General features: G+C 38.3%; 1 protein-coding gene across 3 annotated transcripts; it reads left to right on the top strand.

Annotated features, from left to right (window-relative positions):
* The first annotated feature begins 1,346 nt into the window (after nt 1-1,346).
* prkcg (protein kinase C, gamma) lies at nt 1,347-24,571 on the top strand. 3 transcript variants are annotated; one of them, XM_041988100.1, is made up of 17 exons: nt 1,347-2,594; nt 3,576-3,843; nt 8,677-8,708; nt 8,823-8,905; nt 9,864-9,975; nt 10,901-11,029; nt 11,193-11,349; nt 11,445-11,646; nt 12,149-12,346; nt 17,893-18,066; nt 18,331-18,422; nt 18,924-18,986; nt 19,148-19,286; nt 22,412-22,492; nt 22,619-22,726; nt 23,439-23,579; nt 24,153-24,571. In XM_041988100.1, the coding sequence occupies exons 2-17, from the start codon at nt 3,602-3,604 to the stop codon at nt 24,312-24,314; spliced, it is 2,115 nt and encodes a 704-aa protein (XP_041844034.1). In that variant the 5' UTR covers nt 1,347-2,594; nt 3,576-3,601; the 3' UTR covers nt 24,315-24,571. The 3 variants fall into 3 exon arrangements, with proteins under 3 accessions (XP_041844034.1, XP_041844035.1, XP_041844033.1); XM_041988099.1 differs by having other exon boundaries at nt 1,348-2,594; nt 3,526-3,843; XM_041988101.1 differs by lacking the exons at nt 18,331-18,422; nt 18,924-18,986; nt 19,148-19,286 and having other exon boundaries at nt 3,526-3,843.
* The last annotated feature ends 585 nt before the right edge of the window (nt 24,572-25,156 follow it).

Genomic DNA, 25,156 nt, shown 5'->3' with positions numbered 1-25,156 from the left:
ATGACTCAGCCAAGATACGACTGATAAAGACTGAGACTCTTATGGGTCAGAAAATGACAGCAGTTGAGTGGGTTGTGTAGAGGAAGTTCTGCTGCTGGTTTGTGTGAAGGAAAGCCCCCCTATCATTTCTAATCAGCTGCTGCTTCTGCATGACTGATGCTGAAATGACATATATCATTGTCAGATAGGGCATGTTCACACAGCTGTTTCTTTTTTTTTTTTTTTTCTCTCTCTCATCAAATAAAGACATGCAATGATAGCCTCAAACACACACATTCATTCTTTTCTGCACGCTAGCTCACTCTTATCTTTCTGGCTGACACCATTTTGCTCTCTAACAATCTTGCTAATTATAATTGTTAATTAATTCTCTGCCAGTGTCCTCATCAGGAGACTAATAACCTACATTTCCATTAATTAGACCTTCAACCCTTCGCTCCCTCTCTTAGTCTCTCTGTCCCACACCAATCCACCCCTTCATCCCCTGCCTGCCTGCATCTCTGCTCCTGCCTGCTGCTCTTGTCTCACAGGATCATCCAAAGACCATATGCACACAGGGGCTGTGATTAATTGTGTGTGTGGCTACTTGTATTACTGACTGTGAGAGGACAAACATTTGTTTCACACTCTCACGCTACTGGGAGTAGAGCTTCGTTTAAGAACAAAATTCATTGAGTTTTTAGGGTTGGAGGAGTAGTTTGACATCTTGGAAAACATTAATGTAATGCTATCAGCCTTCGGGTCAGATTTAAGATCTAATGGTCTTTATTTACACTTTTTCAACTTGGCTATAGGTAATATAAAGAATTTTACTCTCTTTACACAAAAATCACACACCACACACATACCATCAGGAGAACCTTGGGTCTCAGTGGTTTTTCCAAAGTCTCGTTGAATGGCACAAGATTAAATAAAAACCAACTTGTATCCAGCTACTGGTTAGCACAGTTTAACACAAAGCATGAAATTGCAGCAAAGAACTTGTGTAACTCTTTGACGCCATTTACCAGGTCCTCTGTCTATTGCAAGGGTCACCCCATAGTACTAACCCTAGAATAGTTTGGTACCTATAACTCCACAAAACAGCAAGTCCTTTTAGTGCTTTGGTTTTTACATTAATTTAATATAATGAAAATAGATTTTAAGGGTTATGGGTTGGTGGTTTATGTTTTCAGACATAGCTAGGTTTATAATTTTTCAGATCTTTTGCTGTGTTTATCTACTAACTCCAGCTCCATATTTACCACACATTACTTTTTAAGCATATTTCCAATTTTGATTAATAAATTTAACAAACATTTGCTTTTTTATTTTATTTTTTTATGTTTTATTTATTTATTTATTTGGACTAAAAAGGGTAAAACCTTGCTAGGTCTTTAAACTCTTTAAGTGCATTGACCAGTGTAGCTAAAGCAGTGGTTCTCAAACATTTCTTTATGACATGCCCCCTTCAGAAGCAATATAAAAGTCAACATTTTTTTTATTATTGACCTGTTCATTATTAGTTAAATAAAAGATGAGCAGCAAGAACTATTGATGCTGCCAGCCTTTGCTGTGGTCTTGGTATCTTAAAATGTTAAACAATTGTTAAAACTGTGAGACTTTACGTTTTCCTGATCTAATGTTCTTCTATATGATAAATTAGTGTGTGTGCGCATATGTGGGCAATTATTGGACAACCACACCCTATATAAGGGAGACATCCCTCCCATCAGACTTAGCTGACCTGGTTTCAGTGCAGATTGGAGCAGTGTTATCGTGTCACTACTTGCTCTGATCCCAGATCATTGAAATGCTGTGAACATCCAGAACTGCAGTGTTGCAGAACAGATCAGCAGTGCTATTTATTTTACAGGCCTGTTGATCCTCTGGTTCAAACTTTTATTTATTTCCAGGCTTAGCTGTGCTTAACTGGCCATTTCTTGGACTCCATCCTCCCTTTGTCTGTCAAATGAAGAAGTTGGGTACTGCTAGCACTGGCATGTCCATACTGTACTGATTGTGGCAAAATGGTAGCTTCTATTTCATCCGTCCTCCTTCCTCTGCCTCCCTCACCCTCTCCTGAGAGAAGTAACCCAGATTTTTAAATGAATCGCTGCTTATTCCCCTCAATCTTCCTCCTCTCTCTCTCTCTCTCTCTCTCTCTTTATTCCTCTATTTTTTCCTCCCTTTCTCTCTCTTACTCTTTGCATCTCCCATCCTCTTCCTCGTAAAACAGAATCAATCTTGGAAAGAGAATACTACCACTCCTCATCCTCCTCCTCACCCTGCCTTTGGGTTAACGGATATATATACCACTTCACTACTCTATCTTTGGTTCTTAGAAAGCTTGAATCGCTCAAATTCTTTGTTACAGGGGTCCTGAAGTTTGAAGTTTTCTTTTTTTTTTTCTTTTTTTTTTGTAATTTTTTGGTCTCGTTCTTTTCTGCTAGCCACTGCTTCTCTTGGTGTGTCTGTTTTTTCTTCTTGTTCTCTTTTTGAGGTGACTAGCTACAGGTGTGACACCTTAGCTTCTGATTTGAACTGAGTCAGACGAAGAGAGGAAGAGGGCAAAGCTGTTTTTTGGCCCGGACTCTGCAAATTTACAAGTTCAGGTATTCTGCCTCTTCTTTTCTGTAACAGGCTTCACACATGTATACAGTTTATTTGCCTTGTCATTATTTTACTCATTTTCAGCAAAGTGCCATTTTTGCTTTAGTTCTCTTGTTTCACCGCTTTGATTGATTTGCTCCATCTTCTTTGCTGAGACACCATCATCTCACTACTTCATTTTTCTAGTATTGGTTGTTGCTATGGGCTTTTTTATTTATTCATCAAACCTCAGTTGGTGTTTAATTTATCATTTAGTGGTATGCAACTTCTGAACACAATCTCTCCAGCTAATATTTGCCATTTTGCACTTTTCATAACACGTCTTAGTCCCCGCAGACATGTACATGTTATTCTGGTCCAAACTTTTATGCAGAAATGGGACTAATTGCTAATAAGGGCAGGGAGGAAGATGAGAGAGGTTGCTCTATTACTGGAGCAGCTGGTGGGGGTGTTGTTGACATGGCAACAGTAGGTAGTTGATATAACAACCAGGGGGTGGGTGGGGTGGGGGTAGTCAGAGCTGGCAGGGACATGGAGATATATGGGGTGCAGACAGAGGGAGATGTGGGCAGGATAGACAGGCAGTATGTGGGACACTCAGTGAGTTGCAGTAATCGTTCAGTGTCCCAGAGTCTCTTAGGAGACTTCTGTTTCTGTATGTAAATTAACCTTCTTGTCTCCTTCATTATACCTCTCTTTTCTTTTTCTCTATCTACCTGTCGCTGTCTCTGCACTCCTTCTACACCTCCAATCCACTCATCCATTCTTGATCTTTTTCTTCCATCACATTTCTTCCCTGCGTTCTATCCAACATCTCACGCCCCATTAATACAACTCATGTCTTTACCATGACCCATTACACTTTTCGTCCATCCTCCCTCTTCTCCTTTTGCTTGTCCTTGCTTCCTCCTGTCTGCTCTCTCACATATTTAGCCTGTAAGACCTCCTTTGACGATCATTCACTCCCCTTCTCCCTCCTCTAGCCTCTCTGCTGCATCTCTTAGGCATCATGTCCACTCCGGTTTCCCCTCCCCCCTCCCTTTCCCCACTGACACTGGCCTCCCCTACATCTGCAACATCTCCCAGTGCTTCCCCTCTGCCCTCGCCACTATCCCCTCCACCCAGGGTGCCCGTGTTTCAAAGGAAAGGAGCGCTCAAACACAAGAGGATTGTGGAGGTGAAAGACCATCAGTTCACAGCACGCTTCTTCAAACAACCCACCTTCTGCAGCCACTGCACCGACTTCATATGGTAACACACAAATTCACTCAGCACAGTACATTTACACAGAAACCACCCTGGCAGCTCACATGCCGCCTCCTCAGGCATCCCACCACTCCATCCAGTGCTGACTTTTACTCTCTCTTTCACCAATTCTAGTTGCCTGCTGGAGATTCTTCCCACACTGACCTGATGTGATCATATAAGCTTACCTCCACACTTCTGCCTACACCATACAGAAATTTCTTTTGGAACATAATGCAATATCTCACACATGGAGACACACATAGAGAGAAACATGAACTTTATTCCTGAATGTGCACACATTGTTGCAATGCAAGCACAAAAATACATAGACGGTGATGGTGGAGAAATTACACAGATCTTTAACTGAGTCTGTCACTTTTTTAAATTTGAGGTCATTTGGAGTACAACTGAAAGAAAATTTAATGAAGCTGTTCAGTGCTGCAGAAATGTTGTTTTTCCATAACAGGTAATATAGCCTCTACTCAAGAAAGATATTTTTTGGCTGTCATTTTGATCATCTTGGCCCATGACCAAATCGAAACAAGTTTGCCCCTCCCGGCTGACCATGGCTTGGATTTATGGACTTCCATTGTTATTTGAAGACCTGTCCGCAAAACAAAATAATAAAAGGCATTGCTCGTAGATTTGCTGTTCTTTTTAAAACTGGGCAATTGCAAGTACTACTTGATCTAATGATCTAATCAGTGGTCTTTATGTTTATGTTTTATTATCTGTCTAAGTAACAGATAATTTCAGTTATGGGGTACAACATACAATGAAAAAACATGACATGAAAAGAAAAGAAAACATAACAAAACAAGTTGTCCCATACAGTGACATGTAATGGATGAATGCCAAAAATGTCCAAATGTCTGTTTAGTGTCTATTTAGGTTCAATCCTAAATCTAATGTAGAGCTACAATAAGCTCTGCTCGACTTCTGGACTTGATATTTGTCCAAATGCCTCCAAATTTGGCAGATAAATGGTGGAATTTGGTGTTTCCACGTGAGTTGTAAACATTTCTACTACTCAAACTGTTTAAACTAGATTATGTGTAGAGTGCAATGTTGCAAGTAAGTAAGCAATTCTTAAACATTTACATGTGACCTCTGACATGCAGACACATTGGCATTTGTTAAGAAAAAAGATATCTTGAACAGATTACATGCTGTGTGCCTGTTCAGTCCAGTGAAGACTTTACTGCAGCATGTGTGAGTCATTGTGTGTGGAAGTGGTCGTGTGTTTGGACATATGGTGGGGATGTACCATATGCCGGGTGCAGGGTGTTGTGCTTGCCAGCAGCCTCTGGGTATCTTTCAGGACATTTCTCCAACTAGCTGCTGACTTGGCGGCCATAGCGCCACTTAATTCAGAGAGAAAACTCTTTTCCTTCACACAAGATGTCAGAGCAGCAGCTCTCACCTGGGTGTTTGAGGCCCCTGGGAGATGAAGTGTCAGATTAATTAAAGATTAAGACAAGATAGTTCTAATTTATAAATGAAAATGTGTTGTTAAGTCAACATTTAAGAGGGTATACCTTGCACCTTGTTAGGGTCCTGCAATATTATTTTGTATGACAGCTCAGTTATGTCTTGATACTTCAACAGTAAAACAAAAACACAAGTTTCAATTCTTTAAAACCCCTAAACTAAGAAAATACAAAACCAATCTCAGGGCTAATAGCAACAAATCTCAGGCACTGCTTTGGCAAAGTTGAAAAAATTAACTAAACAAATAACTGAAGTAGTCAATTCTTTGCATTACTTACTCCCATGTTTTTGAAATAATAACAAAAAACATATTTACAGCCAGTTGCAGCACTTTAGTGTTCATTTGGGTTATCATATTTACTTTTAGTCTTTTCCTGCTACTTACTATTTTCACTTTACTACATTTGATGGAAATATGATCATCTGACAGATTTAACTACAATTTCCTTCACAAAGATTTTCCTTGGTACATAAAACAAATGAAGAATGTAGAGTCTGTTTATAGTGGTAATAATCATGGGTTAAAGGGTTTTTTTTTATATACCAAAGAAAAATTATTATATGTCTAGCCAAATTTAATTTGTTAAAAGAATTGCCAAATAAAAAAAAAAGTGGTTCAAAACCATGAAAAAAATAAGTTGTATGCTTGGCTCTGAGCCCCAGTGAACCAGGACTGACTTTGTTTAAATCAAATTAAATATTTGGTTCGGTTTTCATCTTTATTACAATTAAAATTCAAGTACAAATTTACCACACAAAGCAACTTAAATAACTAATAATTTAGTCGTCATGTAGCTCCCAAACACCCATGATGCAATTCTTCAGCTTCACTAAATTAACCCATTTATTCTCCATTTCATTACTACAAGTCATAGAAAATTTTATCATAACTATATTACATTAGAGAATTGCTCCGCAGTCATATCTGCCATCCCTGTAATTGTCTGGTAATCTTTAAGTCTGGCAAAGAAAACTGCTCAAAATTGGAAAGAAATTTGGTGGCGAGCAAAAACAGATAGATGAGGAAAAGAGAGGAAATAGGACTTGTCATCAAAAATTTAACTGCACTTCAAGAAATTTGATAAACAATACAGATCCATATGCTGGACTGGACAAGTAACTCTGATGTGCTGCTGTATTCAAATTTCCTGCAAATGAGAAACTATGATTTTGAAGTGAGTCGAAGTACTTTGCACAAGTACTGTATTACAATAAATACAAATCTGAGGAAAAAACAGTTTTGCTGTGACTTTTTGTTAAGATCTTCCCACTCCATGGCAAGTCCAATTCCCTTTTTGTTTTGGCTATTTTAATAAAGTAAGCCAAATATAGCACTTTCAGATACATTCATCTCTGTGTTCATGAAGTTACAGGCAGTGGGCTATGAGTAGTTAAATTGTTTATAAAAATGTGATATACTTTCAACTTGTTATGCTTTTTTAAGGTTGAGGTGGACAGATATTTATCATTTTGTTATATGTAGTAAGAATGGACTAATACAAGATTTTACAGGCTGGTTTTACAGTATGTGCATAAAAGTATGATTATGAGGAGACAGCCAAAATTCTATCTACCTTGACATCAACTTCTAGTTTTCTGTTTAGATCTATTGAGCACAACATAGTCATCAAAATAGGCTGTCTATAAAGATTAGTCAGTATTATACAGGCTGGGCAGTAGTCAGCTATATAGATGCCTGATGCATAAGTAGATGGCTAAGTTGGCTAGTTCACAGTGGTCTTTATAACATTACATTGTTCCTGGTTGTCTTAAATACAGGCTCTGTTGCATCCTCAAGTTATAATTTCTGACCAACCCCAAAAAAACCTAAACACAAAGAGCATTTTAAAACAAAAATTCTAATTTTTCACCAATATTTCTCATCTCAGAGCAAGATAGATCTTAAACCGTGCACATTTTCAGCAGTTATTTCCTTACACATAATGTGTTTTGAAAGAAATCTAATTTGCTTTACACTGACTTCAAAGATAAAATACCATCTTAAATTGTAAATAAAACTATGCAACATTTTAAATGGGTACAGGAGAAAAGATGAATCATTAAGTCAGTTGACAGAGAATTGACAATCATTGTAATTAAAATCTCATGTGACACAGCATTTCTTTCTTTTTTTCACAGTTCCAATTAAAACAATCTGTCAGTTAATCCATAATTAAAATAATCATTGGAAATAGTTTAGAGTGAGTTCGAAACATCATTCAGCAGCTTCTAAATGATACTTGAATGATAATCATCTCTAAAATACATCAATATTTGATAGTCTAACAAATTTTCACATGCTTGCTGTCACTTGTAATATTTAATGCACAATAAATTGGATGATACTTTCACCCAATCAGCATTTTCACAGCTGGACCTTTGCTTGTTAACATGTATGTTTTTACTGTGTGGTGTTCTTCTTTTCACTGTACTTGAGTAAAGCATGTGAACTTTGGCAGTCTGTTGTGACATGTTTTTTTTTTTTCTTCTTCTTCTTTTTTATGAACAACACTTTCACACAGAAGACATGAAGGGGTATCTCGTCTATGATAGCTTTTTTTCCCCCTTCTTCAAACCTTTATCAAACCCACAATGCAGAACACAGAATCTGTATCTGTTAGACCAGCAGGCAACACGGAGTTCTCGCTAAAAAAAACATATCTGGTAGTGTAATGCTCTCTGCTGGTCAAAAAGCAGAACTGGCTTTATACACTCAAGGCTGCAGATAGAGACTCCTTTTGAATGCTGATCAAGAATCAGATTGCCCTCTGCAACCTCATCTTTAATTATTACATAGCCAGATGGTGAACTGATTGTAGATCAGTGATTATGGCCAGTTTCCTAAGAACCCCAGGGCATCTCCAGTATGATTGTAAAGCAGCTCTCAGAGGTGCCTTGTTTGTCTGACTTTCTAAACCTCCTAATCAAACTTGGTTCACAACATGCAAGCTGCTGAATGGACACTTTAGTCAATCAATGGTTTTAATTATTCAAATAAAGCTCTAAGGAGACACTAAACTAGCTAACACTGCAGCTCTAGAAACAGAAGGATTGTGTTTGTGTGCAATTGCATGTGTGTTTCATATACTTGACCTGGTCAGCAGTGTTGTTTAAAGGGAGACACTTAAACTTCACACATAATGACTTTGTTTATCAAGCCGGTAGTCCCTAAAACAACTAATGTTCTTTTTTATGACAGAGCTTGTGCCTGCAAGTCTCTTGGTCTAAATACAGGATGGGATAATGCAACAGCACTATCTCTGTCTCCAAAGAAAAATATTTTACCTCAAACAGGAACAGAGAGGATTCTTTTTCTATCTTAATCCATGTGCCTTTCTCATTCAGGGGAATCGGCAAGCAGGGATTCCAGTGTCAAGGTAGAGATAAAACCTTGTGTTATTCTCTTTTTCTGCAGTATTTAATCTTCTTGGATATATTCTCTGGAAAAATAAAGAAATCTGGTGATTTTCTTCTTTTTCTGTTTTTACTAGTTTGCAGTTTTGTGGTCCACAAAAGATGTCACGAGTTTGTGACCTTCACTTGTCCTGGCTCTGTGACTGCCCCCAGACCTGATGTGAGTACATGTGTTAGTGTATTCATCACATAATTTACCTCTTTATGGTTTTCTTTTCCTTCTTTGTCAAGATTTATTCTGTTATCGTCATATTAAGCCCTTCACTCACTGCTAGCGACATGCATGCATGACTCATCCATCAATCCATGCATCCTTCGCATCGCTCAGCCTTGTCTCATCTGTGACGTCTACACTCATGTTGTGTCACCCTACGAAGCCTCAGAGATGCAGGGAGCTGGAGATTGAGATTGAGATTGTGAGGAGATGCATGTTGAGGGTGGGAGGGACTGATAAGACAGAGCAAGAGAGAGAGAGCAAAAAACTCTTCTGTGTGATATCTTGTGGGTTTAAGGGAGATTTGTCAATTCTCCCTGTTTTTTTTCCCCATTTTCCCCACTAGCAATAAAAAAGCCTTAAAAAATTAGGTCAAGGAAAGTGTGTGTTTGCACATATATGTGTGTGTGTGTATTGAGAGAGGAAAGGATATAGTGAACACACAGAAGGGAAAAGGAGAAACAGGGTGACAGTGTTTTGAATAGTGACTCAGAGCAACGAGCGAATAAATACAGTTTGGAAGAGGGTGGTGTGTAGAGGGTGTTTTTCGAAGCGTGATGGCAGGGTGGTCAGATGAGCTGCAGAAAGATAAAAATGATTAATCCTTGCCTGCACTGTATATATACACTCAAACATCACAGCCTTGCCTAGAAGCTAGATGCTTGTCCTCTCCAGGTGAAAAAAAACCTAATTGGCTTGTCCACAGAAATCCCACTCACCATTTCATCACTTATCATATACTCTGCATTTGTGTGGAAATGTGTGCCCCCCGTCTCTACCATGGTGTGTGTGTGTGTGTGTGTGTGTGTGTGTGTGTGTGTGTGTGTGTGTGTGTGTGTGTGTGTGTGTGTGTGTGTGTGTGTGTGTGAATTCTAAGTGCAGATTGCTTTCTGTTTCCTTGCAGGACCTGAAGAGCCGACACACATTTAAAGTCCACACATACTCCAGTCCCACATTCTGTGACCACTGTGGCTCGTTGCTGTACGGTCTCATCCACCAGGGCATGAAATGTTCCAGTGAGTTTCACCTCCCACAGTTTTAATGTGCAGCATTAACTGTACTGCAGGGGTAAAAAGCAGTTCACATAAAATAATCTTGTATTTACCAAGCACTTGGGCAGCCGCAGGTGCAGCACACAGAAAGCATGTTTGGCAATGACGGGTGTTTTGCTTAAACACGTCAGATGTGGGTATTGGAAGAGGACCCCTCTGATTATTCACTACACCTGCCCATTTTTCTTACTGATCTAGTAAACAAACTGGCAACCTTTTGGTCCCAAGCATACTGTTTTTATTTAGGTTTAAAATCTAGGTTTTCATTTTTATGTTATTTAAATTAATTATTTATTCATTATTATGTAAATAAAAATTTATTTTTTTTTTATTCTGAGAGTTTAAAAAGGAAAACTGGTTACCAGTTGAGAATGCAGGGAGATCACGTGAGCTCTTGTAAAATATAGTTTTGTTAATAGTTTGATTGCTGGCAGACAAAGCTAGGTTACTGGTCACCGTTATGTTATAAAACTGTTATAAGAGCAGTCTAGGCACTATAAATACATGACCATAGTCTCAATCTTTTTCTCATAAAAATGTGAGTACATTTTATCAGCTTCTTTGACCCCTCTAGCACTAGGCTATTCTTTAAAACTTTCACCTGAAAAACATCCTCAGTTTCAGTAACAGATCCACAACTGTGATCTGTGTGGTCTGTGTGGTCTGTATGGATACAAGATTTCTGGGAAAACTATGAGATTCAATGAGCTTCCTTATCCTTCACACCAGAGCAGCGTGTGTTTGGAAAAAATCCTGGATGTTGGTTGTGCTTGTGTAAGAAAGAGATCCAGATTTAATATTCTATAATTCTTATGAAAATGTGATCAAGTCTCCTTCCCGACATGCTTTGTGTGTGTTAATACTTAATGTTTACTTTATCTTTGATGAGGTTGTGACATGAACGTTCATCGGCGGTGTGAGACCAGCGTCCCCAGTCTCTGTGGCCAGGATCACACAGAAAAGAGAGGAAGAATCCATCTGACCATCAGAGGAGACAAGGAGGATATCTATGTTACAGGTAAGAGGACTTCCTCGGTTTTCAGAGGAGTTGTTTCAAATCAAAAAGCGACAGATTAAGGGTTTCTCTGTATCTTTTTTTTTTATTATTATTATTTATTCTGCCTTATCTCTTTTTTTTTTTTTTTTTTTTTTTTTTTTTTTTTTCTGCCTTATCTCTTAAGTGCGAGAGGCTCGGAACCTGATGCCCATGGATCCGAATGGCTTGTCAGACCCATACGTTAAACTGAAATTAATTCCAGACCCAAAGAGCCACAGCAAACAGAAGACTAAGACCATCCGTTCAACACTCAATCCTGTCTGGAATGAGAGTTTCACCTTGTGAGTCCTTGTGAAATTTGTTCCAAGATGGAAAATGGATCTCTCTTATATATATATATATATATATGTTTAACTGTTTGTTTTCACACTTCCAGCTCAGTGCGTGGCCACCAGTGGGACAGGCGTTTGTCTGTGGAGGTGTGGGACTGGGACCGCACATCTAGGAATGACTTTATGGGAGCGCTGTCATTTGGAGTCAGTGAGATCTTCAGGCGCCCTATATGTGGTTGGTTCAAGCTGCTGGCTCAAGATGAGGGGGAGTACTACAACATCCCTGTGCCAGATCCAGACCTGCAGGTAGGAGACAGCTCTGCATATAAAATTATGAGTTCCTGTAAATGATGAATAAAAAACAGCTCAGGGAATATTTATTTAGCAGAGAAAGAAGCAATATCTTATTTCTTAGCATGCTAAGGGCCATTTATCCTTAATCCTTGGCAGAGACTTTATCAGCTGATGATTATCTACATCTTATACAGAACAGCTGCCAGTGCTAACTCTGGGTCAGGGTCTTGAACTGTCCTAATGTTCACAAATCTATTTGAGGGGAAAAAAACAAAACTGGAGGATTTATGTTGGTGTCGTGACTAAATAATTAGATAATAAATTACAGGGGAGACCCCCCTACCCCTTTCTTCTGATATGCTCAGCTTCCAGCAGGGTGCAGAATTGTTCTGCCTGATTGTATTCCACAACAGGGGGTATGATGGGCTTTTCTGCTGTTTTATGTTTTATATTGTGTGTATCTTGGACTGCACCAAACCATTCATTTCTAAACTGTTCCATTATGATTTACTAGGAACCTCAGCCAGATGTTACAACACCCACTCTGCCTCTGGTGGTACCTGCCCCAGTACCTGAACCCTTCCCTGTGGTCCTATCCCCAACCCCTGTCCCATCCTGCCCACCTGTCCACACACCAGGTCCCAGCAAAGTCAAAGTGGGCATCCACGACTTCAACTTCCTCATGGTGCTGGGCAAAGGCAGCTTTGGCAAGGTAACCACAGCAGCCTGAGATGAAATACCATCCTCTTTACACACAATCAAGCACCCCTGATCCAACAATTGTAGGGGAAATCAAAGAGGTCGCTCATGCTGAAAACAACAGATTTCTTCTTGGCTTTAAAAAGCATCTCCTCTATGCTCTTGACCTTCAAGTGGCATTTCATCCTGCAGCTTCTGGAAATAACAAAGATGAATTTCTTTGAAAAAAATCTACATTCTTACTAGCATGCTCATTTTCTCTCCTTCCACTGCCAAATGATTCACTTAACCCTTAGTTTCTTTTGAGTTTCCAGCAGTCGTGAGCTCAGACTGGCCTCCCACATGCCACACAGGCAGTCCTCCTAGAAGTGTTCATTTCAAGGGAGACTTTGCTCTTCATTTTCTCTTTAATTCCCCGGAAGATGAAGAATAATGAAGAGAGTGTAGTTTTGAGTCCTTTCTCCTCCTTTGAAATCCCCTTGTGTTGTTTCATAACTGTCAGAGGAGAGTCCACAGAGGACAGGAGAAATAGACTCAAATTATGTAAGATGTGAGAAAAAAAAGTGACCTAAGAAAGGAGTGACAGACCCCGGGGCTGCTGAGTGAGGGAAGTGAGAAAGAAACTGACAGAGAAACAGAGGAGAGGATTACTGAGCTGCAGAAAGCAACAAAATGACCAAAAGGAAATGGAATTGCAGCACCAAGAATGAGAAAAAGTACATAATGCTGAGAGTTGTAATACTCTGGAGGTTGATGAGCCCAGTTTTCATTTGAGTTAGTATGAAATCATGAGGCAGAGCAGGAGACACAATCACAGAAGACGGCAGGGTTTCTCTCAGTGAACAGCAGTTCATCAGCAGCCCCGCACTGTAAATTCACACTCACAATTTTCTTCAATAGCCCAGACGCATTGATTTATAAAATATGAAACTGTATAATTTTCTCTACTATTCGCCTTTATTTGAAAGTATAATGAGCTCCTTTATCTCCAACAGCTATTGACCATCACAGCATATCAGCACAGGCTGGCAGGACAATTTTTAACTGTTGTTGTCAGAATTTCATTGCACTCTTGACCATTTCCTTCTCACAGACATCTGCAACATGTGGCTCTCATCGTGGAAAATTATAGTGCCATTAGCAGTCAGAATGACCCACTAGCAGGCAATTCCATAAGAGTGTGGAAATATCCATTGAATGTATTTTTAATGTCTGATAATAACACTGAAGCCACTTTGCATTTTTTCATTTATGACATTAATGTTTCTGGAAATCTTCAGGCATGAATCAACTTTGATTAAACATTACCTTATTTCAGTTATTTCATCCTGTCAGAAAAACGTATTGAACATTTATTTTCTTTTGCTTGCATATCTTATGTCTAATACAAGTTATGTTAAAGAAAACAACTAAATAAATATCTGCCAGCCAAACTTGCTAGAAATGGCTCAGTGAGTGAAATATTTCCTGATATACAAAAAATTTCAATAAAGAATTCATTAACATATTTACAATACAAGAAGCATTTTTTTTCTTTTTTCAGTCTTTTACACTAAAACATCTATGAAAAGGGGAATCCTGTGGATGCTCAGTACTAAGTTACATCACCTTTGGCATTCATTAAAGCTTCCATTTCATCCATCCAAAAGCTTGTAGACTGCAGTAAATTAGAAGTGTGTTCAACTTAGAAACGAAAGCACAAAAGTTGCCTTAAAATTGAGTAAACTCAATTTTCAGATTAGCACGGTCTCGACTCAAACAGGCAAGTTTTACGAGTATATTAACTAATGGCTATGTGTTCTATTAACTTAATGCTATGATTTATAACTACTTATTTTGTTGCATTATCCTTCTGATAGAACTTAATCCATAATGTTATTCGAATGAATTTCATTATGTTATACTATTGAAGAACTCCACGCTGTTACAACTCACTCAACTCAACATAACCTCATCTACACTCAAGCTAGCCTAGACACATTCCCCTGTTGGACTTGGTGGGAAACTGTGTCCAAAACCCCCATCTGGTGGTATAACTAAATATTTATATATATTCACACAATAGAGATGTGACATTAATGAACGAATCGATTCTTTTGAACGGCTCTTTTAAATAAACGATGGGAACTGAGTCACAGCTGTAAACACATTTGTGACATCATAGAAGTCTGATGTCCAACACGCTCCATTCATGTGAAGCATCTATGGGCAGAGTATTGTTCAGAAACAAATACTGAGTTCTATCCAAAACATTTGCACTGACTGCTCAGGTTTATCCTTAGTTGATTTTATGTAGTTACATATTTTGATTGTTTGTCATTCTTATATATTGTGAAATTTTGTAAGATATTTTAAGAACAACCTAGTCTTTTAAATGGCTCTTTGAAAGGAATGGCTCCTCAAGATCCAGCTCCCTTCAAAGAGCCATGAAACCCACCTCTATACACAAAACCCCCAACACGATCAGTCAGGTGTTTGAATACAATATCCCATTTAATTCAATGGCAAATATGTCCATGGTAGTACATAATCTGGAGACTGTGGTACATTTGTTTTCCTTTAATGTCCTTCTCACTCATGGTACCAACTTTAAAGCTCAAACAGAACAAATCTTTCCAACATTGTGTAAATATAAAGAAAATACAAGAACAAAAGCAGATAAATTTAAAGCAAAGCAATTTAGCAAAGTTTCCTTTCCTGAATCTGCATTTCCCATGAGACTGTGGTCCATGCATGTTGAACTTTGAAAGTAGCCCCGCCCCCTGCAAGCTTAAACTTAACAGCATTAGTTCAATCAATGATGACAACCTAAACAAAAATCAAGACAACTTACAACTATAAGTTAAACATCTGAAAACACATTAACGTAAGTTCTGAATGCAAAACTCATTATAAACAGTGGAGTTTAAGTAATAAAATAAGCACATATAACCTCATGGGGCTGTCCTTTTATACAGTGTAGAGGCTGTTTGGGTCGAGCCACCCACCAAACACCAGACATCCATGGATATTGCTTTTATGGTTACCCCTAAAAAAGACATTGAAATTTGGACTGTGACATGAGTTAGGCACAATTTATTACTTTTGGGCAAAATCTAATTTGTTTGTTTTGAATTCTGTCTGCTGCAGGTACCACACTACCTCCTCAGTATGACCACATACAACTCCAACTAAATAAAGTTGAATTATCATTTTAAAACAGAGAATGGAAATGAATATTTTCTAAAGGTAAATGTCAAATAATGTCATGGGGAAAAATGTGAAATGAAGAATTAAGTGTGTTTCAGGAAAATCCCATTATACATCTATTTGTCCTGGCTTAGGATTTTGCTATGGTTTATTTCTGTTCATTAGTTTCAGTTGTCTTTGGGTCTTGTGGTTTTTTTGTCTTATTTTGTGGTCACACCCTTATATGTTCTTTTCTCCTTACTTCCTGTTCAGTACACATCTTGTTGTACTTTGCTGATTTGCTGAAACAGTCTTAAGAGAACATATTTTTGCTGTTGTGAAAAATATGCCCTCACCTTTCACAATTAGGCCCACTGCATGGTGGTGCAATAGTTAGCAAAGTTGTCTAATAGTTTGAGAGTGGATGGTTTGAGGTTGGTTCTGTGTCTCCATATGTTTTAGTAATGTGTGGATTCTCTCTTTTTTTGTGTTCAGAAAACACATAATGAAAACACATAAAGAAGTGGGCATATGTCTACACAGCAGTCCCATCATCAACATCCACCATTAACTGGAAATGTTTAGACTAGGCAATTACACTGATAATGTTTCCTCCTATGTCCATTGACGGAACCAATACAACACTAACAACTTCTGAGGTGACAAAACAACACAATGAAAACAAGTCAAAACTTTTGATGCATACTGTGCTGACACTGATCCATCTCTGCCATCTTTAAAGCTAAGGATATATAAAAATGGGTCTTTAAAATTTTACCAAAGGAAATCTTTTAAAAGACCATTGAAGTCAGAGCAATCCTTTGATGAGATTTCATGATGTTGTGTCCCAGACACTTGGTTGTGAAGGACTCATACTTAACTTTTACAACAAGTTCCTCTGTAGATTTTCCCCCTTGCTTCTTTTTAAAGGGTTCTAGTTTTTTAGGAATTTTGGGCCATCTTGCATGTTTTTCTCTGTTAAAATCTATTTGCAGATGTTTTTTTTAAAAACATCTTTAAGTCGAGCAACAATGAATATTAATACATTTTTTGTTGCCCATAATGGTCTATGTCTCTTTGGATTTTGAGGTGTGTTTAAGGTCCTTATCCTTATTTTTCAGTTGTTTTCTTTCTGTATTTGCTGATGCTTACCTCATTCGGGGAAATGATCTCTGTATTACTGGCTGCAATGCCAGCATGCTTGTGCTACAAAAGTAGGAAGGTGTTTTCATGAAATGCATCTCTTTCTCTAAACTCCAAAAGCATCTTTGCTCATTGCAACCAAAAGACAAGAAAAAGGACATCACACTGTTACTTTACAATGTTCTGACCGAATTCTAAAACAATGAATCAAGGAAGACCTTCCTCTGATGACTTCTCAGCAAAGATTGTAGAGACATTCATGTGGCTGCAGAAGAACAATGCACCACCACTCATGAGACATCATGAGGGTCTTTTACATTTGAAAAGGGGGTTTTCATTTGCTTTTGTAGTGAGAAGTCCTACCAGCAGTTCTCTTGTAACATTTTCTTTTCTCAATTTGACCTTAACAATTAATGTTAACCACCATTTCAATCACACAGAGTAAGAAAAGAGCTCAGTGAAAACACTGTGCTATAATCTAGCAGTATTTTTCTGCCTTGTGGTAATCAGTTATAATTTTCACTGTATAAGTGAACCAGTCAGAGGAGCCCATGGCAATTTTAAAGTGTAAGCTGGACTTTCCCTATGATGGCTGTGAACAAGATGAAATCCTAGCAACAGGGGGCTTAGCAGATTGGGTGCCCAAACTTTTGCATGTTACAGACTTTCATTATATCTAAATGCCATTCAAACCAGAATTAATACACAAACATCAAAGAAAATGTTCCATCTTTAACTTGATTCCTTTTCTACTTACCCTCCACCATTCAGAGTAGAAAATATTACGTCCGGGCATTTGTATGAACTCGTGTTGTAACTGTGCCTCAAAAGCTCACTGGTTTACTAAAGCAGTAAAACTAGTTTTCACCCAACTAGAGCACCTTGTCACTCATCGCACAGTGACCTAAAAAACCGCCAGAACTGTGGTACCGTACATGCGTTCTTCTTTCTGGGCTGACGAATAAAACCTGAGTGAGAGCTAAAAATTTAATTAGCTGTGTTTAGTTTGTATTCATTATGTGGCAAAGCAATCTGCTGCTTCATTAAATGTGTGAGAAATTTAAGAGAAATGAATTAGGAATTGGAAACTGATACTTTTCTTTGCTTGTTTTTCCCCATGGCAGACAGTCTGTGAAGCATTGTTTATAACTAAAAGGATCTTGCTGTTTGAAGACGTACAGTAGCTCTTTGTTCAGTCTTGGGAGACATGTCACTCAGATAACTTTCTATCTCTCTGTTCTTGCTTAGGTGCTCTTGGCGGAGGAACGAGGTAGTGAGCGTCTGTTTGCTGTGAAAGTCCTGAAGAAAGATGTTCTCTTCCAGGACGAGGACACAGAGAGTGCTTTGGTAGAGAGGAGGGTACTGGCGCTCCCCTCTCGCCCTCACTTCCTCACATCACTGTATTGCGCCTTCCAGACTGAGGTGTGTGTACCTCTGTGTGTTAGTGAGTCCTTACTGGTCCTAAATAAACCACATTATTTTCATTAAATTGAGCATAAACAGGTCTGATATTTTGGCTGCGTAGTCTTCCCAGGAATTGTACAAGACCAGGTTGGGTGAATTTGGTTTAATAAATATGATACTTAGCAGCTTTTTTTATTCTTAAAAGAAACATTGTTTGCAGATTGCTTTTTAATTTTAACACAAGGTGATCAAATGTGCAGAGATTGCATGTTGTTTCTGCAGGACCGTTTGTATTATGTGATGGAATATGTCAATGGAGGAGACCTGATGTTTCACATTCAGCAAGTTGGGAAGTTCAAAGAGGCGCATGCAGCGTATGTAGTCAGATCATTTCTACCTTTTTTTTAATGCGCTCATCTACACAAGTCTCATTTCCTGCCTGCCTTTTATCCTCTGTTGCTTTAGATGCACATTCATGTCTTTGCTTTGTTCATTACACCTGGTAACTAATCAGCTCATGTACCAACTGTCTTACTTTCCACCAAATTTCTCCTCCCAATAATCTTATCTTTATTATTGTTATTTTATTATTTTTTTTTTTTATTAAATTTTCCCTCCTGCGGCTGTTCATTCAATCAATGATCTTTGATCAATCCTCTAAAAAGTGATTCTTATCCTGTTCTTCATTTCTATCTCTCTTTCTATAGCTTCTGTCCTTTCATCTGTTTGGTTACTCTCCACTTTCATCACCCTCTCAAGCTCCTTCTCCTCTTATCATCCTCTTTTGAATTAGCTGAAAACCTTGTCCAATTTTCTGAAAGATAAAGCAACCAGCAGTGAGCCTCCCTCCTCCTCCTCCTCTTCACTCCCTCCAGGTTTTATGCAGCAGAGATAGCAGTCGGCCTCTTCTTTCTTCACAGCAAAGGCATCATCTACAGGTAGGCATGTGGGCTGCTTATCCACTGTGGCCTGTTTGCTGCTGTCATTGCAGAACATGGACATGGCAGATTTATCATGTCTTTTGTGGCTAATGACTGTTATAAAGATGTTATCTATCAAAATGATTCATACTTGTGTGATTTATCTTCATCTTTCTCAGAGACCTGAAGCTAGATAATGTGCTGCTTGACAGTGAGGGCCACATAAAGATAGCTGACTTCGGGATGTGCAGGGAGGGCATGTACGAGGACGACACCACACGCACATTTTGCGGCACTCCTGACTACATTGCCCCTGAGGTATGATGGCACCTGTATTCACTCAGTTGTCCATTGTGTCTCCTGAAACTTCTCTCATTTGTTCCTTAAATCTGCCATTTCACCTCATTTCACCCCTCTTTGTCTGCTTGACCTGTTTTGCCTTGCTGTGAGATGGCGAGCTGCTTCATTGCAGCTCCTTTCGTCTCCTCTGTCCTTTCTGACCTTGTCAGCGTTTTTGAATAATTAACTTCCCATTATTCAATTAGCAGCAGTGTGTGCCTGTGCACTGAGATTGTTGCATAGAAATACTATTGTCCTTCAATGACCTTGTGATACTGGTGTAGCTACTCTCTTCCTGCATCTGACAACTTTTAAGTCTTTATTAATAAAAGATAAAGACAGCTACATAAAACTTCTTTTCTGGAATTGATATCCTTGTTGAGTTTGGCCTTTAAAAGATCCATTCCAAACATGTTTCCATTATAGGTATAAGAGACAAAATCAGCAGTCCTGCCATGAGAAAAATCAATTTATCCATCTGTATTCAAGGTCGCAGCATGTAAAGTGTTCAACTTGATTTAAAATTAATATAAGGCTCAGTGGGTGTCGGTTTGTAGAATAAGTTGGTGTCATTTAGAGTTACAGCCATGCTAGTACTTCAGTAGTACGTTTCCACTTTCTATATTTCAGTCCAGTCTCTCAGATCTATTAAAACAACCATGGATAGGAATACAATCTCACCATTTCTCAGCCAAAACCAGCCTAATCTCAAATAGATCAGTGAAATAACCACCTCTTTCATGTCACATTTTGTGGTAGTAATAGTAATATATTAAAATGATGTGCTTAGATGATTCACATTTGTTCTGTTATAGGCAAATATATAGTTTTGGCAAACTTATGGTTTTAGCAGCCTGATTACCCAAAAGAAGTTAATCTCTGATCTTTTACAGAAGTGTCGGTTTTGTTATCTCCGTTTCTCTGTATTTGCTGTTTCTGTGACAAGCCTCATTACCCATGGAGGTTGTTGACATGTAGTTTTTACAGATTATAACCCTCCACAGTCTAAAGACCTAATCTAAAAAGCACTACATTCTTATTTCTGAGGACCAAGCAGGGTTTGAATTACAGGAAAGCTAAGGGGAGCTCAGATCCCCTAAAAAGCAGAGGAGCTCCCCGAAAGACATTCAGTTTATACTCTAAAGGGGAGCCCTAAAAATAGTTTTAGATTGTGTTTAATTTTTCCATAAGATTCCGGATGTTTTGTTTTTTTTTTTTTTGTTGTTTTTAAGAACAGCATTAATTTGTTGGGTTGTGTGTTTAATTGTTTTATTTAACTAATTAAATCCAAATGGCGCAGGTGAGCTGCTCTGTTTTCTTCAGCACCGTGGACAGCGACATTGTTTAGTTGCTTTGTGCTGGGAGCTCCATACAAAAACCACCTGATATGCTTCTTTATGTAGTTGTTAAAGAACCCTCCATCCCTGTTTCTGATTAAATAAGCATGATGTAGGAGTAGCAGAAGCTTTTTGACAGTAACTATATTTTTGATTGTGCTACATACATTAATATGCGTGCATGTGCACATGACTTGCAAAGTTGCAGTGCACACCCGAAAATAAGGCTCTCCTGAAAGCCCTGGTGTAATCCGAGCCCTGGGACCAAGCTCGCTAAAAGTGATAGCTGGTGAAAATCTGACATTTTTTAATGAACACGCAGGCTGTATTTCAACCCAAACCAGGATCTTTTCTCTACCGAAGTTGTTATCTTGTGAAAAACAGCACTGCTGAACTTTGGCAGATTGTCTCATTTTGACGCCCCCTGACGAATTTGGCATCTGTCTTGCATCCTGTCTCTTCTCTGAGCTCTCTCCAGTGAGAAAAAGTCAGTCTGATGTTGACATTTGTCTTATCTCTTGTTCCGATACTTTCTTTCTTTCTTTTCTACCCTTCCTTGGGTTTCTCTGCTGAATCAGCTATTGAGCAGGTTCAAAATGACCAGTATGTTGAAGTTCAGTTCCTGGTGTGTGAGTGGTGTGGTAAAGCAAAACACAGCTGTCATGTGATGCTCTGTGCTGAAACCCAAAGATGTAAAGTGTGGCTTCTCAGCCCCAGGATGCTGCAGGGTAACAACAGCTCCAGGCATGTGCATAATGAATGTCAGTGTACCATCAAAAGGTGTCAGAACAAAGGGGTTTAAGGTTGGAAACTTGGTTTGTTTTAAACCTAACCAAATGCCAATAAAAGTAAAAAAAATATATGTTTTCACCATGGGATTAATATTGGGTCTTAAGGCATAGTTAAGGAAAGTCTGAAAGAAATAATCATTCTCTGATTGTAGCTTTCAGAAAGATGGCATCTTGCTTCTGTGCTGACACTTTCATCTAAATATGTGAATTTGAAAATAGAATAATTGAAAATAGAATAATTAATTAATCTGTAAGACAAACCAATGAAAAATAGTTAGAGTCTAAAAACAGCAACAGTAATCCAAATGTCAACCTCTTTTCTGTAAGGTACAAGTCAAGGTTTTATTTGTGATCATTTTGATATGCAAAATCTAGCTGTCTGCATGTATGATTTTAAGCTTACAAAACGTTTGATGTATGTATGTGTGTTTCTGTGTAAATAAGCATAGAAAGAGTGAAGGAGCTTGTCTGGTTGCTGGACTTGTTGAGAGATAAAGAACAGAGAGGAAAGGAGGGTGCAACTGTTACACTCGTCTTTGATATTGTAAGCCTCACTATGAAACCCCTGGGTATTGACTCTCTTATGTAAACACCCATTGATTCCCTTGCATCTGCCATTTTGGAAGAGATACAGTACGATATATCTCCCGAGGGGGCTAGGAATCATTCCCTCGTGCCCCTTGTCCCTGCTCGCACACACAAACATGCACACACATGCATGCAGCAATCAAACAAACAAGCAGCCAAACACAAACTCACAAATTCAAAGTCATGTGTTGATTATTTCTGAGCTCATTCTTGCAATTACTCTCCATAATAACTTACTTTTTCTTTTCCTGCTCTGCTGTCTCTGAAAGCTGTATATTGTTCAGACAGCTGACTGCTACAACTCTCCCTTTCCTGTTCTTTTTTGTTTCCTTATCTACTCTGCCATTCTTCTGCTTTATCTTTTCTCATTTTCTCACCATCCTTTCAGATTGTGGCATATCAGCCGTATAATAAAGCAGTGGACTGGTGGTCTTATGGAGTACTGCTGTATGAAATGTTGGCAGGACAGGTAACACTAAGCTCAGTCTTGAAAAAACAAAAACACCTAAGCCTCTAGTACACCATATTCACTTCAAAGTGACTTCCAAATATGTTTGATTTCATTACACTGTTTTTTAAACTTGTTTCTTTTAAGCCACCATTTGACGGTATTGATGAGGAGGAGCTGTTTCAGTCCATCATGGAGCAAAGTGTGTCTTACCCAAAATGTCTCTCACGTGAAGCAGTCGCCATCTGCAAGGGAGTAAGTCAATTTTCCTGATCTTTTCTTATAAATAAAATAGTTTTGTTGACTTAAGCCAGTGGTTCTCAAACTGGAGGCCATGATCCCCATGGGGGTTGTAAGACAATTTCATGGGGGTCACCAGATAATTGTAAAAAATATATATTGCCTACATTTATCAAATAAATTTGGGATTTTTACCAGGGCTGTCAAAATCAAAACCATTAGTGAAGAGATAAATCTTTTTAAACCACCTTAATTTTTTAACAGATTAACGTATAAACAACAAAGTTAGTTTACATGCAATTTTTAAAAATCTGAATTTGATATTATCTCCATGAGAGAAGCTGATGTTGGGCATGTAGGTGCCTTGTCACAGTGGTGAACCCCCAAAAACCCCTTTACCCTCCTTATCTAGAAAATTTGCATTAAAAATGCACAGCTTACCTGTTAGCTTCATGATCAGCACTCAGACATGAAAGCTGTAAGAGTGACCCCACTCTTACTTGTGTTGTTCATTGGAACTATATGAAAACAAAGTAGATACATAAAAAACTTAATCTAATCTTCTAAAAAGAAATTGAATAAAGTTAATTTTCCAAAATGCCTCTGTATTAAATAAAAATTGGCAGTGAAGGACAGTAAGTGATATTATATTTAAACAAATACATTGGAATATTTAGAAATACTGGAAAGTTTACCATGTTTGTTGGCATCCTTACTTTCATGCTAGCTAATGACGAAGCACCCAGCCAAGCGTCTGGGTGGAGGAGAAGATGCAGAGAGGGAGATCAGGGAGCATCTGTTCTTCCGCTGGATTGACTGGGACCGTCTGGAGAGGCTGGAGATCCAAGCGCCCTTCAAACCCAGAACTGTCAGTTTTAGCTTCTTTCTTTCTTTCTTTCTTTCTTTCTTTCTTTCTTTCTTTCTTTCTTTCTTTCTTTCTTTCTTTCTTTCTTTCTTTCTTTCTTTCTTTCTTTCTTTCTTTCTTTCTTTCTTTCTATATATATATATATATAACAGACAGGACCCCCTGACCCAGGGGTGTCTTCTACTCCTCCATATGCAAATGTGTGTCATCATTAGGCTCCCATTTGCACGTTTGCTGACCTACTGGCCAATGGTGAGGTATGCCTAGAGTGAGCTGATCATGCTCAGAGGATAAAGGCCAGCCCTATTATCTAAATGAGATTCATATCATCCAGCCAAGTGGCTGTGATGTGGTGTCAAGGATGAGAAGAAGAGATGTGACCAGTTTTCTTAGAATAGAGTGGCACTGTGAAGAGATAAAAGGATATTTAGGTCCATTGTCTTTTTTTTTCTACCTTTACATTTCTCATGCTGGTTGTTTTCATCAGGAGGAAGGTAATACTTTTAATTATCATCATGCAAGCACAAACATGTGTCCTAATCTATATATTGTGTTTACACCCCTTTTGTTCTTTAGGGTGGACGGAAAGGTGAGAACTTTGACAAGTTCTTCACAGGAGCTCCATCAGCGCTCACTCCATCCGATCCAGATGTGCTTGCAGCTATCAATCAGGAAGACTTCCAGGGCTTCTCCTTCCTCAACCCAGACTTTGCCCCCTCACCTCTCACCGCTGTTTGAAAATGGCTCCCAAACCTGCTCCTTCAAGTGTCCCCCCTATAATCCTTCAAATAGTAGTTTTTATAGCAGAGAATTTGAGCATGAGAACTAGCAGCAAATATTACACCACTAATAACCAAATTCTGACGTTTACATGAAAATACCAAGACACCTTGATATTCATGAACTTTCTTTGATGTATGTATGAATTAGCTACAGCATCTGTATCAACACTGCAAACAAAGCCAGTACTACAGATAGCACTTTAGTTTATATATGTATATATATATATATATATATATATATATATATATATATATATATATATATATATATATATATATATCTTAAAATAAGATGAGCGTACTGTAGTATCAACCTGATAAATGAATTTCTTTGCATGCAGCTAGTTTTTATAGTGTTAGATCATCCCAGAAAGATAAACATGTTTAACATTTTCCTAAATTTTATTGAAGTTATCCTGTTGTACAAAGCTGCAATTTTACAAGTGAAAATTTTCCTTGTCAGGTTTTTACTCCTATGCAGATAACATAGTATGTAAAATAAGACTCATTTTCATTATTTTGACCCATTAAAGAGGTTTCTTAAAAGCTCTTTTAAACAGTTTGGCCACTGCAGTGACTTGGATTCAATAACAATATGCTGTGTCTACAAGCTCTGCCTACATGACACTTTGACTATGAAGCAAACTGAGCAGATAGCCACGTTTTCTGTGTTTATTTGTTTTAAAATTATATAGGCATCATGTCAAAATGCACAGTCAGATCCCTCTGGTCTGCCTTGACCTCTTAGTTTAATGTCAAAATACTGACCTTAGCTGATCCACTGAGATGCACTAACAA

The sequence above is a fragment of the Melanotaenia boesemani genome, chromosome 6, assembly GCF_017639745.1.
Source record: "Melanotaenia boesemani isolate fMelBoe1 chromosome 6, fMelBoe1.pri, whole genome shotgun sequence".
NCBI lineage: Eukaryota > Metazoa > Chordata > Actinopteri > Atheriniformes > Melanotaeniidae > Melanotaenia > Melanotaenia boesemani.
The sequence above is the reverse complement of the archived record's forward strand: the minus strand, read 5'-3'. Positions and strand labels throughout refer to the sequence as shown.